Below are 23,999 nucleotides of genomic sequence, written 5' to 3' on the forward strand. Positions count from 1 at the left end.
GGGAAATGTGCGCAAACGTTGGATGGAGGGAAAAAAAAGTCTTTCTGCGCAAAAGAGGAACAACCAAACACAGAGTTTTGCCTCCCGCTTATGTCGAATTCAATCTCATACTCACCACAGAGCCTCATTTACACACAGTACAAGCTCCAAACACACACATTAAATCATAAGCAAAACTGACAATTAAGTTTTCAAGTCTGACAGTTTTTAATTCTTCAGAGAGGCGGTTTAATTTTTAATATTCAAATAAACAAAACGCCAGTGTTTCCGAGGGCTCTGGGATAATTCAAATACAAACACACTCAAGCACCAGAGATATTTAAGTAATCTTGTTTTGGCTGAGTTACTCATGACCACTCATTTTATTACACTGGAATGGCACTTTCCACAAACGGTACAAAACAGGCCTGAAACGCTTAACGAAATGAAGCCTTTTTTCCTTTTCAGCAAATAGTTGGTCAAAGGAGGCGCTTTACCTTCATAAAATGTTTATAATCATCCTCAGGAGGTCAAACTACATTTTATATGAGCTGTTTAGTGTTCTGTTAATATGGGAGATATGAATACAAATATATATTTTTTGTATTGGGGTCAAATCATGTGATAACAGTGATGGAAAACGGACAGCTAAACAAGATTTTTGGTCTAAGTAAATGTTTTTTTTTAATAGTAGACTTTTAATTCTCAAACGTTATGACATTTTTGAATGAAAAGGTCAAGACCTCTGAGATGTGACAGACCATTTTAAGGGGGTATAGAAATGTGATATTTTTTAAAGGGGTTCTTGATTATGATTTCACTTTTTTAACTTTAGTTAGTGTGTAATGTTGCTGTTTGAGCATAAACAACATCTGCAAAGTTACGACGCTCAAAGATCAATGCAAAGGGAGATATTTTCTTTTACAGAAATCACTTTTTAAGGACAACAACAAACAGCTGGTAGGGACTACAACGAGCTTCTTCCTGGTTTAGTGACATCACAAACCCTAAAATTTACATAAACCCCGCCCCCAAGAACACACAACAAAGGGGGTGAGTCCATGTTGGGCTGCTTTAGAGAAGAGAAAGAGTTGTTGTAGTAGAGTGTTGTTGCCATGCCGTCATTTTACACCGGACTGCTTTACAAACAAGGATCAATTCAACGCTGGATTTGCACAAAAGATTAACATGACGGCACATGCTAGTCGATGAGTTGAATCAACTCCACAGCAACTACAGTAATCAACATTTGAAGTGGATCAAAAAAGTTCATCAAAGTTGTTCTAAGAACTAAGTTGTCCTAAGAAGAAGGTTTTAGGACAACTTTGATAAAAGGTTTTGATCCACTTTAAATGTTGACTACTGTACATAAATTTATCCACTATCCATTCAGAAATGTCCAGTTTCATTCTAAAAGTTGTAACTTCTTCCTGAGTCTCTCCATCAGTGTCTGACTCCGGTTTGAACCATGTAAGGCTGAACACCGTTACTGACAATCCTCATTTTGGCTGCGTGAGATTCTCCAGCTTTGTTGTTGTTGAGCAACTGAAGCGTGAGCTGTTAAAGCTCCGCCCTCTTCTGGAAAGGGGGCTGGGAGCAGCAGCTCATTTGCATTTAAAGGGACACACACAAAAATGGCGTGTTTTTGCTCACACCCAAATAGAGTCGAATTTGACAAGCTATAATAAATGATCTGTGGGGGATTTTGAGCTGAAACTTCAGACACATTCTGGGGACACCAGAGACTTATATTACATCTTGTGAAAAGGGGCATTAAAGGACCCCTTTAAAACAACCCAATTTTCATGCTTGGTTAAATTTACAGTAGATGTAATTTGTCATCTGGAAATTCTCATGCAAAAAGAAGATGAATTTTGTGCCCAAGTCAATTGTACTGTATTCGTGGAAAGTGCCTAATACAGTATCATCCATTATAACCGGCAGGAAGTGAAACTATGTGTAAGTGCTGATTTCTTGGGGGGAAAAACCCATTCAAACATTCCTGATCCTTGCAAATAAAACAAGGCATGCAAAATACAAATGTTAAAAACATACAGAAAATGAAAGCAGTTTAGAATGGTCATAAAATCTGTTGTCAACAGGAAATTTTTATTACATGAACAACAACATGAGAAAAAAAAAAAAAAAACAAGTAGTCATTGAGGTTTCATTTAAAACAGCACTAATCGTTTCTGAAGGCGTCAGTCAGGAGTTCAGATGAGATGCATTCATATTTTAGCTGTTTTGTTTAGATGTTGGTGTCTGGTCGCTTGTTATTAATAATAAAAGTATGAATTAAAGTACATGAGATTCTTATTTCCAATTGATCAGATGTACAAATCACATGATCAGTCGACTAAAAATGATTTGCAATTTGTTGAGAACGTTGAAAGAAAAGCAAACGGCGGTTAGGAACAGTAAACGTTGACCAGTGGTGTGACCTGACAGGTTTTGTAAAGCTTAGAGAAGCAAGTCTACCCTGAGAGAAGTTTCTAGAACATGGGCAAGCTTGCCAGACCACCCCTGGCTCTATGTGTTTGGTTAATATAACTGTACACTCTATTAAATATCATCAGCACGCTAGTGTCAAGGACCTAAGATATATCCTTTTCAGTAAATGTGTAATATTTATATATATATTTACATATGTTTTAAGATCCGACCCTCAGTACTATTAAGACATGTGCAAGTGTTTTCTAACAACCTCAACAAGACATGAAGGCAAAGAACACAAATTCAGAATAATTGCTGTACTTTCTTCAATTCTTCACATTTTTTCTAAGTGCTGCGTGAATTTTTCTCATGTGGTACTGAGGAGTTGTAAATATCGAGTATAAAACATGATACAGTAGGAAAGGAACATCAATATAATAAATAAAAAACAGTATTTCAATCAAAAGCAGCAAAACGACCATCTGGATTGATCAAACGCTACGTGAGCATTCATCTGCGCTTTGATGCATTTTGCGATTTCATGGTTTGTGAGGTCTAAAAAGCTGCATGTTTCAGTGTTCACAAAGTTATACAAAACAAACAAGCCGTCCTTTATAGGAAAGAGTGTTTGTTTTGCTTTGGTCATTGTGTTCAGACTTCAAACGCATTCAGTGTTTCGTCCACAAACATCTGCTTTTGATTCAGCGTTATTCAGTTTTAGACCAGAAACAGACTCTACGCAAGTATGTGAATGCAAGTATTTCTATCAACACAAGCGAAATGTGTCAGAACGAAATTCACATGCGGCCGAAAGGGCCATTACACACCTTATTTTTCATTGCAGAAGTAAGCTATTTTGTGTCAATGTGTGAGTTTTCAGATTCATTAGCAGCTTTAGAGAAATTTTGACAATAACAAAGTTCAGTAAATGGTAAAACTATTTGTTGTACAAACCAGTGTGTTATAATTATGACAAATAATATGATATCAAATACCAGTTGGCATAATCAAGCTGAAAAAAATGGACATCCGCTCTTAATAATGTGGAGAGCAGCATTAGTGCGAACTCTCTGCTTCTACTGCAGGTTTACTCTTTCAGGCCAACTACAATCTGTTGCTCCGCCATAACAGAACAGAATCTCGCTGAGCAAGCTAGTTAAACTAAATTTAGCTAGGTTTATTTAAGTTTACTTGTTTATAGCTTGCTACCTGAATATCACACCCGATTCAACAGCACAGACATTTAAAGCAGTGGTTCTCAACAGAAGGGGGCCAGAAAAAAATTTAAAAAAATTTTTTGTTGTTGTTGAAAAAGTTGAAAGCTTTTTTTTTTTTTTGTCAGTTCAAATACATTGGACAAATCAATTGGATAAACAATAAATTAAGTTTAGTTAACTAATTTCGATTCGATTTTTTAGCAGGCCGCAATGACTCAAATTAATAAATTATTATTAATTAAATAATATTAATATGAATTAATTCATTAAAATAATCTAACTTAAAATGCTAAAAATACATAAAAACATTTTTTTTCTTAAATATATAAATATATATTAAAAACAAGCACCATTTTTGTCACAATTATAGCAGAAATACTGAATGAAATATCTTGGCTTATATTTGAAAATTGTGTTGAACAATGCAGGGCCTTTGAGTTAAAAAGTTTGAGAGCCACCGATTTAAAGCAAACTCTATCGCCCCCTTGAGTATTGCAAGAACTTTAAGTGATTTCAGGCATTCTGATAATGCCAAGCATTAAAGGGATAGCTCATCCAAAAATGTTTACACAACACCATTTTCAACAAAAACGGAAATCTTTTTATGAGTTTTGGCCGTTCATTTACACGACAACGGCATTTTGGTGGTCTGAAAATTCAAACTTTTGAAAACGGGTTTCAAAGTGCAAGTTTTTGAAAACGCTACCATTGTCATCTCTGTGTAAACTGCAAAAACGCGAATCTGTGAAAACAGTGACGTCATGCACATGCGTATTATTGTGTTTAGTCTATCCACCTTTTCTGTGAATGTGTGAGACTTCCGATTTATTAGCCGCTATAGGGAAGTAACAAGAAGAATATCGCAGTGCAGTAAACTGTAAAAATAAGGTGGATAGGCATGTGCGTTAGGCGCGAGCGCTCTGTAAAAGAATGCGTATGCGCGTAATATTTCTTTACAAAGTGACGTCGCCAACTACTTGTCTGGCATGCGTAATACAGCGCTTTAAGTCATTTTCGTGAATCCGTGTGAACGGGTATAGTTTTGATAATGTTGTCATCTGTACAAAGAAAAAACATTTCCGTTTTTAGTACATCGTTGTTGTGTAAACGTACCCTTACTCACACTCAAGTTGTTCCAAACCTGTATGAATTTCTTTCTTCTGTTGAACACAAAAGAAGATATTTTGAAGAATATGGGTAACCTAACAGTTGATGAGCCCAATTGACTTCCATAGTATGGAAAAAGTCAATGGGGCCCATCGACTGTTTGCTTATCATCCTTCAAAATATCTTTTGGAGCAACTTGAGGGTGAGTAAATGAAGTCAGAATTTTTGGGTGCACTATCCCTTTAATGCCCTCTCTTCAAAACAACATGAACACGTGAAATGATTGACAGGCAGAGAGCATTTGATTGGCTAACAATCACGGGCCGCTTCCCTGACGCCATTTTATCATCTAAAGAGTTTCGTTCTGTCACAGAGTCAGGTGTGATTTCAGTGATATCTGTCAGGTAGTCATGAAATATTGTGCATGCTATTCCAAAACAAAATAATATAAAATGAAAAACTCACTTAGAGCACATTTAGGTACGTCTGCGTGCTTGAGAAGAGTATGTTTCTGGCTTTTGAATAATTATTATTATAAGTAAAATTACCATGAATCTCCTGCAGTATAAAGAGCACCTGGAAATAAGTATCAAAATCACTAGAATACAGCAAATGACACCAAGTGCTCATGGGATGATAAATAAACACAATTAAAGCGCACTAAAAACAGATTCTCGTCTGATGTCCAGTATGTCATAATTTGAGTTTAAGTGCATTTATTTTAAACTCCCTGCTAAAATGTCTTAATTATAAAATGACCTGAACGTAAAGTGTTACACTGCCATAGATAAACATACAGTCATTCTCCACAGGAAGTGACATCAATAGGACAGGTTCCCTCATATAGGAGGATCATGATGTCATGTTATTCCATTCAGAGGGAGGAGGGAGTTTGCAGAGACCCACGACTCTCATGCGGGAGGAAACACAGACGGATAGATGGATGAAGAATGATAAAACCAGTACGGCATGTTTCTTCTCGCCACCCGAGACCACGACTGGATCACTGATCAGTTTAAAACATATGCATGCTAACAAATCCCCGTGAAAACCCCGTCCCACCCCACCAGTCTCTCCGTCGGTGGTCTTTGAGGCTCCTTTGAAACGTATCTTACATTTATATCTAGACCTCAAGGCGGAAAAGTATGCTTGAAACTTTAGAGGTTACAGGAAGTGCACTGGCCCGTGTGTTTGTGTGAGACCAGCTCGTCGGGACAGTGAGGTACATGTGTGATGAATTATTGAGGATGTGCACTGCAAAAACTCATTCTCTTAGCATTTTTTTGTCTCGTTTTCCACTACAAATATCTAAAAATTCTTAAAATCAAGATACATTTATTTGAGAAGCAAAATGGCTAAGGAGAATGGCTAAATCATCAATAAAAAATTTTATTTAGCAATTCTGACTCTCGGTATTGAGATATAAATTGTAATTGTGAGAAAAAAGTCAGAATTGTGTGATAAAAATTGCAGTTACCTTTATTATTTTTTATTCCATGGCAGAAAGAAATAAACTTTTCAAGATTATTTTTCTTACCCCACTGACAGATATTTCTTCTTGTTTTAAGCATGAACTTACTTAAATTTGAGCAATTGTTCAGTAAACAAGATATAAAGGGATAGTACACCCAAAAATGAAAATTATCCCATGATTTACTCGCCATCAAGCCATTCTAGGTGTATCTTTTTTTAGACGAACACAATCGGAGTTATATTATAAAATATCCTTGCTCCTCCAAGCTTTATAATGGTAGTGAATGGGGCTCAAGATTTTTAAGTCCAAAAAGTGCATCCATCCATCATAAAAGATATCCACACGGCTCCAGAGGGTTAATAAAGACCTTCTGAAGTGAAGTGATGCGTTTTTGTAAGAAAAATATTCATATTTAAATCTTTATGAACTAAAATAACTAGCTTCTGGCAGACGGCCTATGCAAATCAACTTGCGCCAAAAGAGTAACTTCTGATGCGATGCTAGTTATTTTAGTTCTGGAAGCTAGTTATTTTAGTTCATAAAGTTTTAAATATGGATATTTTTTTATACAAAAACACATCGCTTTGCTTCAGAAGGCCTTTATTAACCCCTGTGGATATCTTTTATGATGGATGGATGCACTTTTTGGACTTCAAAATCAGGAACGCCATTCACTACCATTATAAAACTTTGAAAGAGCCAAGACATTTTTAAATATAGCTCTGGTTGTGTTCGACAAACAAGATAGTCATATACACTTAGGATGGCTTGAGGGTGAGTAAATCATGGGATAATTTTTGGGTGAAGTATCCCTTTAAGTCGTTTTGCTTCTCAAGTAAATGTATTTTGATTTAAGAATGTTTAGATATTTGTGCTAGAAAACAAGAGTAAGAAAAGCATTTTTTTTTTTGCAGTGTGTGAACTGTGCACAAGAGCCCTGGTGTAAAACCTCAAAGTATCCAACCAAAAAAAAAAAATCGAAAATAAAAAAATGACACGTTCACAAAATCAAAAATGCATCTACCGTCGTACCGACTTTTTTTACATTTCCTTTTTTCTTGTTTTTTACCGTTTTTCTCTTTTTATAGTATCGCTCAAGTATATCACAGGTTACTATCTAGAGAGGAAATAGAGGGTAAATTATGTTCCATGCTACATCTTGTTCAGAGAAGGCTATTGCAGACGATTTCTACAACACACACAATCACACGTTGTACGCTTGTATAACAAAAGTTCCAAAACATGTCACCAAGAAACTAAATACATATGCAGTGTTCACTATTTAGAGTCTTTTAGGACTATCCCTCGGTCAAGGTGAAGCTGTCGCACGTCACTTGACTTCGTGTCCCGTCTTACAGACAAAAGTTGAAAAACTGCTATTCAAAAATTAGCAAATTTGGTCATTGTCTCTTTCTCTTTTTTTTTGTTTTTAAATAAGTAGTGCTTTTTGATGGCTTAAGACAGAGGTCTTTTATTTGAATAATCTCACCCAGTGGCAATCTACAAGACGTCAGTGTGCATTTCATGACACTGCTACTTTTTCTCTCCTTCGCTGTTTAAAACAAAACCAGCTAGTGCTGTGACGTAGAATTCAAAGTTACTTTATCAAAATACCTAAAACGTGTTTATAAATATCTGACGGCCAGATTTTTTCGTCAGAGCGGCTCGTACGATGACGTTAAAACTATCTCTAGAACTCCCACTCCAGGGTTTCCTCCCGGTTGGCGGCTCGCTCCAGCCGATGGATGATGTTGTTGAGGTTGGCCATCTTCTCGTTGCGTCTCTGAGTGCTTTTGTTGAGTTTGGAGTTGAGCGACGGCGACTCCAGGCCGTAGTTGGTGGGCGGATGATGGCTCGGGGCTGGAAGGATGGGCAGCGATGGAGAGATGGGGGCAGAAGAGGATGGGACGGGGGACACAGACATCATAAGGCCGGGCGAGGACGCGGCGGAGGGCGAGTTGAGCGAAACCTCCAGGCTGCTCCGGGATGGTTCGGACGAAGCTTTGAAGCTGACGGGATCCTCGGGCGACTTCTCCAGCTCGTCACCCTCGTGCGCCGCCGCCAAGCTGTTCCTCTGCGGCCCGTCATTAAGCAGACCCTGACTGCGGCCCGGCTCCTCGTCCCTGACACCCGGGTCGTTTTTCAGCTGAGAGAACTGGACGCCGACAGAGAAGCACTTGGCCTGCCTCAGACGCAGGTCCTCATCTTCATCCGGCTCGTTCGCCTCCTGTTTGACGGTGAAGCGTCGGGGGACGGCGCTGAGAGGACGGCTGCAGACGGCCGAGGGCTGCTTCCTGTCGTCACGGTCAGACACGGGGCTGTGGGACGCCAGAGGGGAGTAGTTGGTGTGTTCGGCGTCCGTGTCGTTGTCTTGGAGACCCTCCATCAGGACCTCTCGTCGCATACGGGACCTGCTTAGAAGATGATGGTAAAACAAGATCAGAATAAAGATACACTTACTGTGTGAATGCACAGAATTTTTTTCAGTGAGCTATATTGTTGTCACATGATCTAACCGGTGTGGTTATTGTTAACTAAAACTATTAAGATGTAAATAAAATATATATATTAGATGAAAAAAAAACAGAAAACGCTATATAGAAACGTATATAAGAACTAATTAAAATGACAAAAGTACAAAACTAAATTACTAAAACTTTAAGATAAAAAAAAAAAACTGAAAATATAAAAATAAAAGCTATTTCAAAATATGAATACATACTATAACAGTATATAAATAAAACTAAAATAATAAATTGCGTGTAATTAAGTGAATCCAGATAAACGGTAACTGAAATAAGTTAATATTGAAATACTAAACTTGATAAAACTAAAACAATATATACATATATATATATATATATATATATATATATATATATATATATATATATTATACACACATACATACACACACACACACACACTACACACACATATATATATATATATAAATAAATAAACTAATAAAAATAATTAAACCACATAAAATTACTAAAACTTCAACTAAAACTAGTAAATAAATAATACTACAATAACACTGGATCTCACTACATTGTATGTGTAATTCTTTGAATCCAGTTATCATGTAAAAATTATCATTGTAAATCCAGTTTATTAATAAAATATTTTAACATTTAGATAAAAAAAAAAAAAGAAATTTGCTGCTGATGTGACTTCCAGTTTGAGAACTTTGCATTGTGGGATACTGTATCTTACAGTGTGCTCTGGTTGGGGGGACCAAAGGTAAAATTATGAAAATATCATTGAAAAAAATCTACTACGCCACTGTACTGGTGTAGTTATCATATTCTCTTTTCTCTCAATTTCTAACTCCACAAGTGTCCAGCAGGTGGAGGCAAACTCACATTTAAAGTTTTAAACAGTTTTACAACTTTGACATCTCTTTTAGCTGACTTTTTACTTGGTAAGTAGCAAAAAAAAAACAAAAAAAAAACATCAGATTCGGACCTGTAGTTGTGGAACCAGTTGATGACGGTGTTAGTTTTGAGGTTGAGTTGGGCGGCCAGCATCTCGATGGTGTGCTGCGAGGGGTACGGCTCCTGGAGATACGCCTTCCTCAGAGCCTCCTTCTCCTCTGCCGCCAGCACCACTCGGGGTTTCTTGGCTTGGCTGAAGGGGCAGAACTCCAGCGGGGTCAAACCCGGACTGATGCAGTCAGAATGAGCGCCGGGGGAATCGCTGTCTGAGCCGGGACTCAACAGACCGTATCGCCTCTTCAGATACGCTGGAGAAAAGGAAGAGAGAGACATTTTGTACTTAAGCAGTTAGTTGGTTGAGATGAAGTTATGATTAACTGCATCTTTACAGTAAGTGGGTCATCCACTTGCTTAGTATTTTTGTCTTGATTTCCATGAAAAATATCTAATAATGCTTAAATTAAGATTTACTTGAGAAGCAAAAGGCTCATTTCACACCAAGGACAATGACAATAACGATAAAGATATGGTTTTAAAAATCATTCTTAATGTAAAAGAAAAGCAGAGTCCACAACTATAAAGATAATGACACAGAGAAACGATATAATTAGAATCACTTTCCAACCGATGAATGATTAAAAACACTGAGAGCCAATCAGAATCCATCCTGCTTTAAAGTGGTAGACACGCACTTAGAATAAAGAGAACGATATCATGTATTGGTGTGGATGCTAAAATAGTTATTGTTATAGTTCTCATTCTTGGTTTGAACAGGCCTTTAAGAAATTAATTCTTATTTGCTGAAAAAAAAAAAAAAAAGATCATCAAAATTGAGTGAGTTTGTGCTTAAAACAAGAAAAATCTCTGTGGGGTAAGACTTTGAACTTAATTCAAAGGGAAAACAAAATTATGACAGATATTTTGTCAGTTTTAAGCAAAGACTCTGGATTTAGATGATTTGTGTCAGTAAACAAGACTCAAAGGATTAGTTCACTTTCATATTAAAATGTTCTGATAATTTACTCACCCCCATGTCATCCAAGATGTCCATGTCCTTCTTTCTTCAGTCGAAAAGAAATTTTTGATGAAAACATTATAGGATTATTCTCCTTATAGTGGACTTCAATTGACCCCAAACGGTTGAAGGTCAAAATTCCCTTCCCTATTCAACTTACGGAACTAACGCGGCGCCAGTTCCGTTTTTCCATAAGTTGAATAGAGAAGGTGTAGGACATACAGCTTTTCAAAGAATATGGAAGGCGGTCTGGCGGAAGCACTTGCGAGGCGATCATTTGTGTTTATAAAGCATATACATTTTTCTTTTCTTTTTTTTAGAAAATGACCGATCGTTTCGCTAGATAAGACCCTTATTCCTCGTCTGGGATCGTTTAAAGCCCTTTGAAGCTGCACTGAAACTGTAATTTTGACCTTCAACCGTTTGGAGACCATTGAAGTCCACTATAAGGAGAATAATCCTGGAATGTTTTCAATTTTCAATTTCTTTTCGACTGAAGAAAGAAGGACATGGACATCTTGGATGACATGGGGGTGAGTAAATTATCAGGAAATTTTAATATGAAAGTGAACTAATGCTTTAATATCTTAAGTCATTTTGCTTATCAAGTAAATGTATTTTGATTTATGAATGTTTAGACATTTGTAGTGGAAAACAAGACAAAAATACGGAGTAAGAATTTTGTTCTTTTTACAGTGTTCGTAATACAATGATAAATACTGATGCAGAATCAGTGAAAAACTGAGTAGATGTTTGTTCTTTCACCTTTCTTCTCCATTTTCTTGACGTCTCTGAGTTTGTCCACGTTGTGCGGGTCATTGAGCCACAGCTGCATGCGGACGAATGGTTCCCGACCCTTCAGACTGAGCTTATGCCAGGGCTTCGGTCTGGACAGCAGGTCAGACACTGAACCCTGGGTCAATCCCAGAATGCTCTCTCCAAACAGACGCTGACCTGCATAAATACATATACAGGTACTGATCTGGCTACAGTCTCGAGCTGCATGATTAATCGTTAAAAGATTATGATCTTGATTCAAACCCCCAATGAACACCCTAAATGACAATGATTCGGCTATGCCAAGTACGATCCCAGCGAAAATTCAGATCTGCTTTATCACTGCCTCAGACCCACAGAGAGAGCAGTTGTCATGTGTAGACATGAAACAGCTTCACAAACAGTCTTTTCAACCACACAAGATAATTATTTCTGTCTTACAATAATTCATATTATCACAGAAGTACTGCGATAAAAGTTTTTAGTTTGGATATAAACACTGATGTCTATGGTAGCGATTAAAATTGACTAATCATCTTTTGAAAATAACTTCAAATAACGATAGTATCAATTACATCATTACACCAGTAGGTGGCGACAAGGGACTGTTAAAAAGAATTGTCATTGAATCATTCATTCAAGAGATTTGTTCAAAAATACCTATTCATCCAGTAATGAAACAAGTGAAGTCTTTATGAGCGAGTCATTGAATCATTCAAATTAATGATTTTTTTTTTTTTTTAACATTTAGTCAGATCCTCTAGTAAATTACATGCTATTTTGTTTAGTTGTTTATTCAGAATCATGGGAGAATCATAATCTTTATTTGAAACAAAAAATCGTGATTGTCAATTTATCTAAACTAGTGCAGCTCATACAGTCCTAGTTTTCAATTCTCCTTAGTTTTAAGTTTGACATGAGAATCTGTTTCAAAGTGTCTGTTTCAGTGAATGGGTTAAAAAATGGATTACTATCATTTTTTTTTTCTTTTCTTTTTTTTTACGAATAAATACTTTTATTCAGCAAGGATGCATAAAATTGACCAAAAGCAAAGACATTTATAATGTTACAAAAGATTTCTATTTCAAATTAATTCTGTTCTTTTGAATATTTTATATTTATTAAAAAATTATGTAAAAAAATAATAATAATCAGAAATGTTTCTTGAGCAGCAAATCAGCATATTAGAATGATTTCTGAAGGATCATGTGACTCTGAAGACTGGAGTAATGATGCTGAAAATTCAGCTTTGATCACAGTAATAAATTACATTTTAAAATATATTGAATAGAAAACAAATATTTTAAATTGTAAAACATTTCACAATATTTTACTGTTTTTTTGATCAAATAAATATAGCCTTGGTGAGCATAAAAGAATTCCTAAACATAAACAAACATTTGAACAGTGTAACTCACTCAAAAAAAAAATGTACTAAAATGCTGTCATATTGTGTATATTGTCCTTTAAATCACCTAAGTTGTTGTCCGTCAGAACTTCCTTCACTCTCTTGGTGATGGTATACGTGTCCAGCTCCGGCGACATGGCCACCAGCTCCTGGATCCCCAGCGGTGTGTGGGGCTGCTGGGGGACGGTCATGCCCGGGGTGCTCTTCCCTCCGTGAGGCTCCACCTGCTGAGGGTGCTGGTTCTCCTTACTGCTCTCCAGCGCCAGACTGACGGGCTCCAGGGTCATGTTAGGGTGTCCGTCTTCAGGACTCGGAGGAGGGGACGGGGATGAGCGGGTCGTCACGGGGCTCTTATCTGACAATCAACAGCCAAAGATGATATTAGTGTTTACAGTCAGGGGCAATTTAGGTTTATTAGTTATTAGAAATAAACTTCGGTACAGAGTCAGTACTGAAATTTTAAAAATGTGACAATACCAGCATTTCCCCCCAGCATTTTGAGCACTGTTGAGCGGATTCTTAAACACCTCTGATTGGCCATTGTGTTCACACACTCAACAGATATGTCTGTGATTGTCTACAGCGCTTCAAAAACATGTTGTAAATAGACATCAATGACGATCTTCACCGAGCGCTTACACAGATACACACGGAGCGTTTCAAAGCAGGCGTCTATCAGCGGATATATTAGGGATTGGCTGATTAACGCCTGCTTTCAAATGCTCCCGTGGGGAAATGCTGGTATCGTCACATTTTTAAAATTTCAGTACCGAAGTCGGTACTTTTGACAACACTAGTTCCCACTTTATATTAAGTATCTTTAACTACTATTTACTAACATTTAAATGTATCATTTGATACAATACACATTGTGTAAAAACATTGTAGCCTACTTGTATTTAAAAAATACCTGCATGTAACTACAGCTGTAATTACACTGTTGACCCTTCCCTTACCCCACACTTAAACTCACCCAATACCACCAAACCTGTCCCTAACCTTACCCATAACCCACCTCAATAGTAATCCAAGTCTTCTGAAGTGACACAATCACTTTATATGATGAACAGGTTCAATTTATGCTTTTATTCACATATAAACATTGATTATGAGAGTAATTGATGACAGAAATTTCCCTTTAAACTTCCTTTTGCATTAAAGAAATCATAAAAAGCACCACTGGCTGTGTGTAGGTTGGGTTGTTTGTGTTTAGAGGCATATTTCTCTAATCAGAAAGCATGACTGACCCTGGTTGTGGCTGTGGTTGGGCAGCTGGTTGAGTCCATGACCCAGCTGGTCCAGCAGCCAGAGCTGCATGCGAATAAATGGCTCGCGTCCCTTCTGAGTGAGTTTACTCCAGGGTTTAGGCCTGGATAACATGTCACTCACACTGCCCTGAGACAAACCCAACACCTGCGAGAGACAGAGACAGATGATGAGACATAAAAAATACTGAAGTCTGAAGTAATGTCATACACAGGATTCCCTTCATAACAGAACAGAAACCCCACTGCTTTTCACTGTCAACTACTCTAGTGACCACTAGATGGCAGCAAAAGACAACACAATCCAAGAGCTTCAGGTAGCAGCTCATTACTGAACTTCCACTGCTGTTCAAAAGTTTGGGGTCAGTAAGATTTGTTTTTAAAGAAATACTTTCATTCAGAATAGATGCAATGATCAGAAGTGACAGTAAAGTAAAGTAAAGCAAATCAGCATATTAGAATGATTTTTGAAGGATCATGTTATTTTAAATTGTAACAATATTTCTCAAATGCAATTGAGAGTATATTTATTATATTATATTTATACTCTCAAATCTCAAATGCAAATTCTCTCCAAAGTTTTACCATAGTATATTCATATTATTTTGCATGGACTGAAGTATAAGACTATATAAGTATAAGTATATCTGCACTGCAATTGCATGCAAATCAGGTTAAGGCGACCAACAAGAAGAAATATCAGTTTAAATTCTTGAAAACCAAAAACCAAAATAACTGCAAGGCAAGCACTGTGGTATCATTTCTTCTTTGCAATATGTTCAGATTAATCATTCACAGTAAGACCAGAAACATGTATTAACAAAGTAAACATGGTTTTGATTTAATATTGATTTAATGTCAAAAAATTCTGAACTTTAAGAGGAGAATTAGATATGAATGTTTAGATGTGGGTTTCAGATCCCAAATCAGATTTCTGCTGTTTCCACACAAGATTAAATTTGTGGCAAATTTTGGTGGAAAAAAATAGTTTCATGCCTTTGATTGCTTTGATCTCGACTCATTATAAAATGGAAACGTTCTCTCCAGCTGTGCTGTTTTAGGACAAACAATCCCACCTTCTCTCCGAAGATCCTCTGGCAGATCCCGTTCTTGGCCAGTTTTTCCTTCACCTGCCGGGTGAGTTCGAGTGTGTCCACCTCACGATACATGTACATCTCATACTGCTCCGGGGTCAGCGGTGGGACGGTGGGCTTCAGGGTTCGTGGGATGTATGTGGGAAAGTACGACACCCGTCCTCCCCCGCAGGGTGCCTCGCTGCTGACGGACGCGTCTGGCTCCACTTTGATCTCCACCTGCCGGCCTAATACAGGTTCATCCTCTGGTGCAGACGCTTCCTCGCCGTTTGCAAGGCAGTCTCCGTTCTCCAGCCGCGGCCAGGGACGAGGCATGGACGTGGACGAAGAGGAAGAGAGCGACGGAGAGACGGAGGTGAAAGGATGAGAGGTGCCGCTCACACCCATTACGACCGCGCCACGCTCGGCGGACCAGTGCTGGTCGAAATATGCTCCGGCTTCGCCGATCTCCGACTTGACTTTACGGATGATGTTTTGGACGAAGGCAGCGGGTGACAAGACGCTGAGAGGCGTCTGAGGGCTGCCGGTGGGATTGGACACGCACACCGGCACGGACGTGCCCTCTTCTTGTTTGATGAAGGGCGGCGTGGGGGGCGGCTGACACTTGGTGGGATCCTGCAGAACGAGACGCTCGCTGGTGGGCGTCCGGCCGCACACCTCCATCTCCAGCAGGGCCTGCTGCTGTGCTTGCATCTCCCGACGGGCCTGTTCCAAGATGCTCTTGATGGTTTCATCAGAACTGCTACTTCCTCCAGAGCTGTTACGGCCCGATGAACAGCCAAGAGATGACTTACAATCACCTGTCCAATACACACAGATCAGAACAGACGCATTACTACTACCCTACCCTACTACCCTAGTTAAAAAGTAATATATTTATAATACATTTATTTCATAGTAAGTATAGTTTAAATATGTTAAAGGGGACGTATAATGCCCTTTTTCACAAGATGTAATGTAAGTCTCTGGTGTCCCCAGAATGTGTCTGAAGTTTCAGATCCAAATCCCCCACAGATCATTTATTATAGCTTGTCAAATTTGCCCCTATTTGGGTGGGAGCAAAAACATGGAGTTTTTGTGTGTGTCCCTTTAAATGCAAATGAGCTGCTGCTCCCGGCCCCCTTTCCAGAAGAGGGCGGAGCTTTAACAGCTCATGCTTTGGTTGCTCAACAACAACAAAGCTGGAGAATCTCACGCAGCCAAAATGAGGATTGTCAGTAACGGTGTTCAGCCTTACATTGTTCAAACCGGAGTCGACACTGATGGAGAGACTCAGGAAGAAGTTACAACTTTTAGAATGAAACTGGACGTTTCTGAACGGTTAGTGGATAAATTTATGTAGTTGCTGTGGAGTTGATTCAACTCATCGACTAGCACGTGTCGTCATGTTCATCTTTTGTGCAAATCCAGCATTGAATTGACCCTCGTTTGTGAAGCAAAATGGCGTAAATGACGGCATGTCAACAACACTCTACATCAACAACTCCTCTTCTCTAAAGCAGCCCAACATGGCCTCACCCCCTCTGTTGTGTGTTCTCAGGGGCAGGGTTTATGTAAATTTAAGGGTTAGTGATGTCACCATCTTCCTTTGCATTGAACTTTGAGCGCTGTAACTTTGCAGATGTTGTTTATGCTCTAACAGCAACATTACACACTAACTAAAAAGTGAAATCATCAATCAACCACCCCTTTAACATATTTACTGACATCACTTGAGACTTACTGATATAAAAATTATAAATAAACTTTATTTGGATTACTAATTTTTATTAAGCCTAAAATGTGTTTTATTGTCAATATTGATAAGGATTATATGGGAAACATGAAAACAGAGCATATGTTTATAATATGATTATATTCTCTAGTCAATTTTTGCTTCAAGTAAATATATCTTCTTCTTTTTTTTGCAGTGCAGAAAGTAATTCTGGACCATGAGTAGATGACTCCAACAAACATACACACATCAGGCATCCCATTATGCAAAACAATCATATGCGCAGATCAAAGTCTGTTTCAGTACTGCTGTGTGTTATTGTGTAGGTAGCACTGTGTGATTCATAAACTGCCTGTGGATTTCGTGTCTTTGTACCCACCTCTTTGTGACTGGATCTCCTTCTTGGCCTGCTCTAGAATATTCTTGATGGCATCGTCTGACCCAGTTTCAGGAGTTCGGATGCGAGGAGTGATGCTCCCTGCCGGAGAGGGTAAAGGAGAGAGAGGAGGTGAGGTGAGTGGGCCGGTTGATCAGAGAGCAGCTCCAAAGCCTTGCGTTTGATTGCTAGATCAATGGCCGCCTTTGAGAAGCTGGCATCAAGTAAGGGTGCGGTAACACGTGAAAGCTTTACTTTCAAAACTGAGAAGGAAAACGGAGCTGTGAAAGCATCACAACAAATACAGGGTTTGGGAGGGAGTGCGGAAGTTGTGCACAAATAAGTTGATAGAAACGTTTGTACAGGAAACTGGACTGATTCTCTCTGGGGGTCTGAAACGGTTCTGTGGGGTTTAGAGGGAAGAGACATCTTCAGGATGACAGATGGGCCTGTGGGATCGGTCAAAGACATGAAACACAGTTCACAACCCATTTATCTTCCATAATATGGAATCAAATTAGAAGGACACAGCAGGTGGATTATATTGGTTGTGATCTCTCTTGAAACCTGTCAAGAACATTTCAGGATCATATTCACCTAAAATCAAAAGAATATGTAATCCCATTTTTAGGGCCACGAAGGTGATATTGTTATAGGTTGATATCATGGCAGTATTTTTTGTCTTGCCTTTATAGTGATTTAAAATGATTCCATTAATATTGTATTTACTGTAACCCAAACTTAACTCTTACTTTAAAATCTCTATATACACATACACTGAAAGGCAGGATAATGAGTGTTGCAGTTTCTCGGGGTTGGTTCGGTCCACTCACCTCGCTGGCGAACCTGGATGGTGCGTAAAGCCAGGATGTTCTGCTCATCTGACAGGAACTGTTTCATTTTGATGAAAGGCTCTTTGCCTTTGACGGTGAGCTTCCTCCAGGGTTTGGGTCGAGCCAGGATCTCGCTGACTGAGCCCTGCGAGAGGCCCAGCACGTAGTGGCCGAACACGCGCTGACCAATGTTGTGTTTCAGCAGCTGCTCTTTGACCTGAAAAGCGATTTCTGCTGTGTCCAACTGGTCGTCGTCTCCTCCCCCTGAGCTACCGCTCTCTGATTGGTCACTTGGCATGCCTGTCTCCATAGTGACTGGCATAGAGGTGTTCTGATTGGCTGACATGAGGGCCGCTTTGGCGGCGTAGAGGGCGGTGGGGAACGCCATGATGGAGCTGCCATCTTTTTTGAAGAGGGGAGACAGGAGCTGTTTCTGCAGGAGCTGATCTCCGGCAAGTTTCTCGCCCGAGAAGGGCGACACTGAGAAGGGGCGGGGCAGTTCGTGGGCAGAGGAGGGCGTGTCAGTGTTGGGCGGTCCTGGGCTGGAGGACGTACGGCCATCTATGGGCAGTGTTCCTGGAGGCGAGGAATACGACCCCGCCGGGCGACTCACATCCTTACTGGAGTCCTCAGAATGACCCTCATCTTAGACAGAGAGAGAAAATACATGTTTATTTGGTAAAATTTATATATATATATATATATATATATATATATATATTTTTTTTTTTTTTTAATTACGTTTAGTGACGCATCCGTATACTTAAATAGACACAATCCTTACCGCTGTTGTGTAACACTCTGACTTTATCCACAAGAAATTTGTGAGAGGGCAGAAAGGTGTCTTTGTCCAGCAGCAGTGCCTCAGCGGTTTTGGCTGATTCCTACACACACACACACACACACAGACACACACACCTCATGATCAATGCAGATCTACATAATGGATGACGCTAGTGAGGCGTTCACACAGATCACTGTGGCGTTTCCTCATTGACAGATGCAGGCAACTGTTTTTCGTGGGGAAGTTTATTTGTCTTTTAGTTGAGTGGGTCAGTAACCTTATGCCAATATAATGCAATGCTTTTAAATAATCCTAAAGCTCTCTGCAGGAATAATACTCGTTTCACTCACCTGGGATGAACTTCCATTGGCTGATGCCAGTTTCATGGCTTTCAGGATGCTGCAGGACACACAACGATACGTTAACATCATCATCCTGATACGTCATCGCTATAGTGTGTGTTCCTGGAAACCTCACCTGAGCTCTGTTTTGATCTCTTCATAATCCATCTGGGACTGTAGTTTGGCCTCCAGGGTCTGTACAGACACAAATCGAGATGTTAATTATGGGTCATCGATAAATCATTACAGTCTTTTGTCATGAGAGAAGCTGAATGATAACAGAAACATCTTTAAATATTACAATTTAAAAGAACAGTTTTCTTTTGGAATATACTTTAAAATGTAATTTATTCCTGTGATCAAAGCTGAATTTTCAGCATCATTACTCCAGTCTTCAGTGTCACATGATCCTTCAGAAATCATTCTAATATGCTGATTTGACAGATATGGCAGTGTACAGAAAGAGCACATGGCAACAAGTTTGTTTATTTACACAATTTTTGCACTATTTTACACATGTGACAATCTCTGGACTTTTGGATGCAATGTAAGTTACTTTAGATAAAAGTGACCTCATATTATAAAAGTGACCTCATCCTGACCTCATATTATAGCTACATTAATGAACTTTTAATTTGAGGGATACTCTCACCTCTATAGCTTCTGACTTATAGGCCAGCTGCCGCTCCAGCTCTGCTATCTGATTGGCCGACGAGTCTTGGACTTCTTGTAAGGTGAACTGGAGTCTCTGGACGTTCTCGAGCAGTCTGAGGATCTCTCTGTCCTTGGAGAACAGCACCACCTCCAGCCGCGACAGCGAGCCCTCGTCTCGCTCGTCACGCTCCCTCTCCTGAGACGACAAATGAAAGGCGAGGAGGAGATCAGGGGGACGGGAGTGGCACGGCCAACATGAAACTGTCTTTTCAACTTCAAAATATCCTCCTGCTCTCTGGCTTCCTATAATCACATCGCCTCAAAGAGCCACTAATGAGGTTCCAGTGGTGTGGGAGCAAGTGATCATTCACTAACCCTTTCAGATTGGACGTGTTAAGGTGGCAATTTGCAGCGAGGCGAGACGTCCGGCTTTCAACTAAAAGCGAGACTCATTCTTACCTCCTTGGGTCGGTCTTCTGATGGGCCGGTGGCTTTAGAAGTGCTCTGAGTGCCGGCGAGCTGCTCCCTCAGCCTCTCCACCTCCCTCTGGGCAAAATCCGCTCTCTGGAATCAAACAGAGAAGTTTGGAAAACTTTAGAGGAGCTGAACATCTAGCTTGTGTGTACCGTGACCCTAAGAAGTATTTAGACACTTGCATCGCTCTTAACCCTGTAAACTTTGATTCTCAAATTTCTAAGGCTTCTAATTTATCATCATGATAAAAACTTGTTGCACACAATCTACTACATACCTTCTGTCGTCAGATTGATATTTTTATACTTTTTAAGAAAGTAAAAGGTCTTTTAGTATGATTGAAAAACGTCTACCTTCAGCTCATGCTTCATGTGTCTTTTTGATGTGAAATCTGCACTCATTTTTATTAAGTAAATGTTAGAATGACTTTTATATTGTTAGTAATATTTCAAGATGAACACTTACTGGACTGAAGCAACTTAGGTTTACTTGATTATCCAGACATCATGTTAAAATGCCAGTATAAATATGATCCATCAGGCTTTTGAGGAAAGTTTGTTCATCTCTCAATCATTGTATTGCATTACGTTATATGTTTTAAAACTACAGAGCTTTGATCATAAAACTTACAAAGACATATTATTGGCAGATATAGAGTGACAGCTGATATTTATATGCATATACGTCAGGAGTCTGCTATACTGTTATAAAGATCTCACTGATTTACATTACAAGCATCAGCATTTCATCTTTTCGGCCATATAATATTGCATTTTTGCTCAGTTTGGGACTCTGAATAAAACTGAGGTGTTCTTTCCTCCTTGAGTCTGAGCACCATATTCTCACTATATCATAATTTGAGCCATAAAAGATTTATGTATCATATATGACTCTCAATTGTTTTTAAATATTTTGTCTAATAAACTGTTTGACCAGTTCTGTCAGGCTTTAAAAGGTCAATATGGATTAAGAATTGTCATAATATACTACTCCTGTGTAGCGACTACACTACTTTTCCCATCTTACATTATAGCAGCACAAAAATCATAAAAGCCACAGATAGAGCATCAATTGCACACCTAAAGTACATCTTTTTTTTTTGGTCGCATCAATTCTAAAAAAAGCTTCCTGTCTTTTTCAATAAGGCGAAAACAGAGAGAGAAATATGAATTTCCCAAACACATCCATTTTACTTTAACACCAAAATCACTTGAATGAGAATCATAATTATGACTTCCCAACTCGTACACAGGAGCTTCCCAGGAGGACGTAGTTTCCAGAAAAAGCTCCTGCAGCATTTGAGCACAGATGACACTTGCTTTGATATTTTATATCTAACACAACGACATTCACACGTTTATAAGTAGAACTCTAGTGTTAATACTTTTTGTCTTGATTTTTCACCGTTTTATCAATTCAAACTGTTTTTTGTCAAATCTTTTTTTAAAATAAATGACGCTCACTTCGATATTTTGCATGCAATGCATTGATTGTCAGACATTTTTACGCATGCTGAAAGTGTCTCTCTCTCAGTCCCTGTTAATGCAGACTGTTTAGGACAGCGTGCAGTAAAATACTGGGAAGGCAATTTGAGCATCAATACAAATCAGGGCCAAACATTCCCAGAGATCCATAATGAAATGAACAATCAGGCCGAACGGAACAAGAACGCCCTCGAAACCCCAATCAGACGAGATTTACAGGTGCCGAGAAACATCCGCAGGTAAAACAGCGAGAGCGAGCGCGTGTCTGCCTCCGTTCTGCTGAGGTGCGTGTTTACTTGCAGGCACTTTCTTCTCAAACTGTTTACCTGCTCTGTCACACTCGGCCTGCTAATTAATGACTCATTTTCGAATCATTTATCTAAGAGCTGCTGGCAAAGGGAGAAAAAGCAAATCACAGTGGAAAAAAAGGAAGCAATCAGCGCAATGAGGTAACTAACAGCCCTCCTCGTTCGCCACATCGCTCTCGTCTCTCAGCATCCATCTCTCTCTCTCCTGTCCTCCGCCGCTCGCACGGCACCATGGGAAAGAGTGGCGGGTAATCACGGGCCTGTGAGAGCGAGGACGAGGAGGGTGGTGGGGGAGGAAGAGGGGCTGCAGGGGCGTCTAATTAAACTCAAAGCTTGATTACGAAGGTGATTATCTTCACGACGCAGCGTCTCAATCAAAGGCTGAGAGGAGGGCACCGCACTCACCTGGTTGGCCTTCTCCAGGTTCGCCATTAGCGCTCCCATCTCCTCCACTCTGGAAGACACAAACCACACGTTAAACATCAAACCACCATCAACTTTAATGCTTAAATGCAATTGCACACAGATTCATGCCAGTGATAAAAAGTGCAGAGTAACAGGTAAACTTAGTACCAAGGTGAGGAAGTTGTTTTGAAACTGTAGTTTGCCAAGCTACATGCTACATATAAAGTAATTAAAGGGGACCTATTATGCCCCTTTTTACAAGATGTAATATAAGTCTCAAGGCCAGGGTATACTTCATTTTCCGCGTTCCCTCCATCTTGTGCACAGGTCAGCGCACAAGACTTTCAAAGTATACTCCTTTGGCCGTAAATCCGGAAAGACGTTCAGCGCGTGCGCACTATCTAGTGGATTTTGCTTTCAAGCGCTCAAGTCAGTGGCACATGCGCTGTAGTATGCGAACCATCCGCGCGGTCTCAAAAATTGGGCTGTACGAAAATTATGTCATGCGGACGGCTGAAGTATACTTTGGGCTTCAGGTGTCCCCAGAAAATGTCTGAAGTTTCAAAATACCCCACAGATCATTTATTAAACCATCTTGTAAGTGGAGGGAAAAACACACTGTTTTTGTGCATGTATCTTTAAATGCAAATGAGCTGCTGCTCCCCACCCCGCTTTCTAGAAGAGGGCAGAGCCTGTACAACCCGTGCCTCTGATACTCTGCCAAAAACTAAAACATCTGTTTGGTTTTGATTATCATCTCTATCGCAGTATATGGTTATATAGTATCGATATGGTTTTCTGAGTGCACGCATCCGAAGCACGGGCACAGAAATCTGGATGTCAGACGGCGTGTCCTGTGAGTATTAAACGTGAAAGTTCTCTTTCACGTCTTATTGCACTTAAACTGTCAAATACACACAAGGTTACGTCAAAAACACAAAGTTCACAAACACAGTAGGTTTTGTCTGTGAACGTAAAGAAATTTCATGTATACATTAGATCGGTGTATTAAAGGTGCAATGTTTAAATTTTAGGAGGATCTATTGACAGAAATGCAATATAATATACATAACTATGTTTTCAGTGGTGTACAAAGACCTTACATAATAAACTGTTATGTTTTTATTACCTTAGAAAGAGCTATTTTTATCTACTTACACTGCGGGTCCCCTTACATGTTTAGTCGCCATTTTGCGTTTCTACAGTAGCCCTAAACGGACAAACTGCTCTACAGAGCGCATTTGCTTGACTGGCTACTCTCTTCTGTCTCAGATGACGACATCTTTGTCCTGTGTTGGCCACCGTACCTTCTCTATATTGCAATTCGCAACCTCATCGCTAGATGCCGCTAAAAATGTACACATTGCACCTTTAAAGTGACAGCAGCATAATATACAATACCTATATGCTGTTAATA

At 39.4% G+C, this 23,999-nt stretch overlaps 1 protein-coding gene across 1 annotated transcript in view; it reads right to left on the reverse strand.

The window, feature by feature from the left end:
- Positions 1-6,883: 6,883 nt before the first annotated feature.
- Positions 6,884-23,999, reverse strand: part of cux2b (cut-like homeobox 2b) — a 163,037-nt gene continuing 145,921 nt past the window's right edge. The window contains exons 9-22 of the mRNA XM_051904453.1: positions 22,583-22,631; positions 20,371-20,475; positions 19,910-20,107; positions 19,394-19,452; positions 19,267-19,315; positions 18,917-19,016; positions 18,133-18,777; positions 17,303-17,401; positions 15,192-16,009; positions 14,098-14,263; positions 12,918-13,205; positions 11,431-11,619; positions 9,682-9,958; positions 6,884-8,621 (exon numbers count right to left, since the gene is read on the reverse strand). Of these exons, the coding sequence (XP_051760413.1) occupies positions 7,901-8,621; positions 9,682-9,958; positions 11,431-11,619; positions 12,918-13,205; positions 14,098-14,263; positions 15,192-16,009; positions 17,303-17,401; positions 18,133-18,777; positions 18,917-19,016; positions 19,267-19,315; positions 19,394-19,452; positions 19,910-20,107; positions 20,371-20,475; positions 22,583-22,631 (3,763 nt within the window). The 3' untranslated portion in view covers positions 6,884-7,900. The remainder of the gene's footprint in view (positions 8,622-9,681; positions 9,959-11,430; positions 11,620-12,917; positions 13,206-14,097; positions 14,264-15,191; positions 16,010-17,302; positions 17,402-18,132; positions 18,778-18,916; positions 19,017-19,266; positions 19,316-19,393; positions 19,453-19,909; positions 20,108-20,370; positions 20,476-22,582; positions 22,632-23,999) is intronic.

This window comes from Ctenopharyngodon idella, chromosome 8 (genome assembly GCF_019924925.1).
Source record: "Ctenopharyngodon idella isolate HZGC_01 chromosome 8, HZGC01, whole genome shotgun sequence".
Taxonomy (NCBI): Eukaryota; Metazoa; Chordata; class Actinopteri; order Cypriniformes; family Xenocyprididae; genus Ctenopharyngodon; species Ctenopharyngodon idella.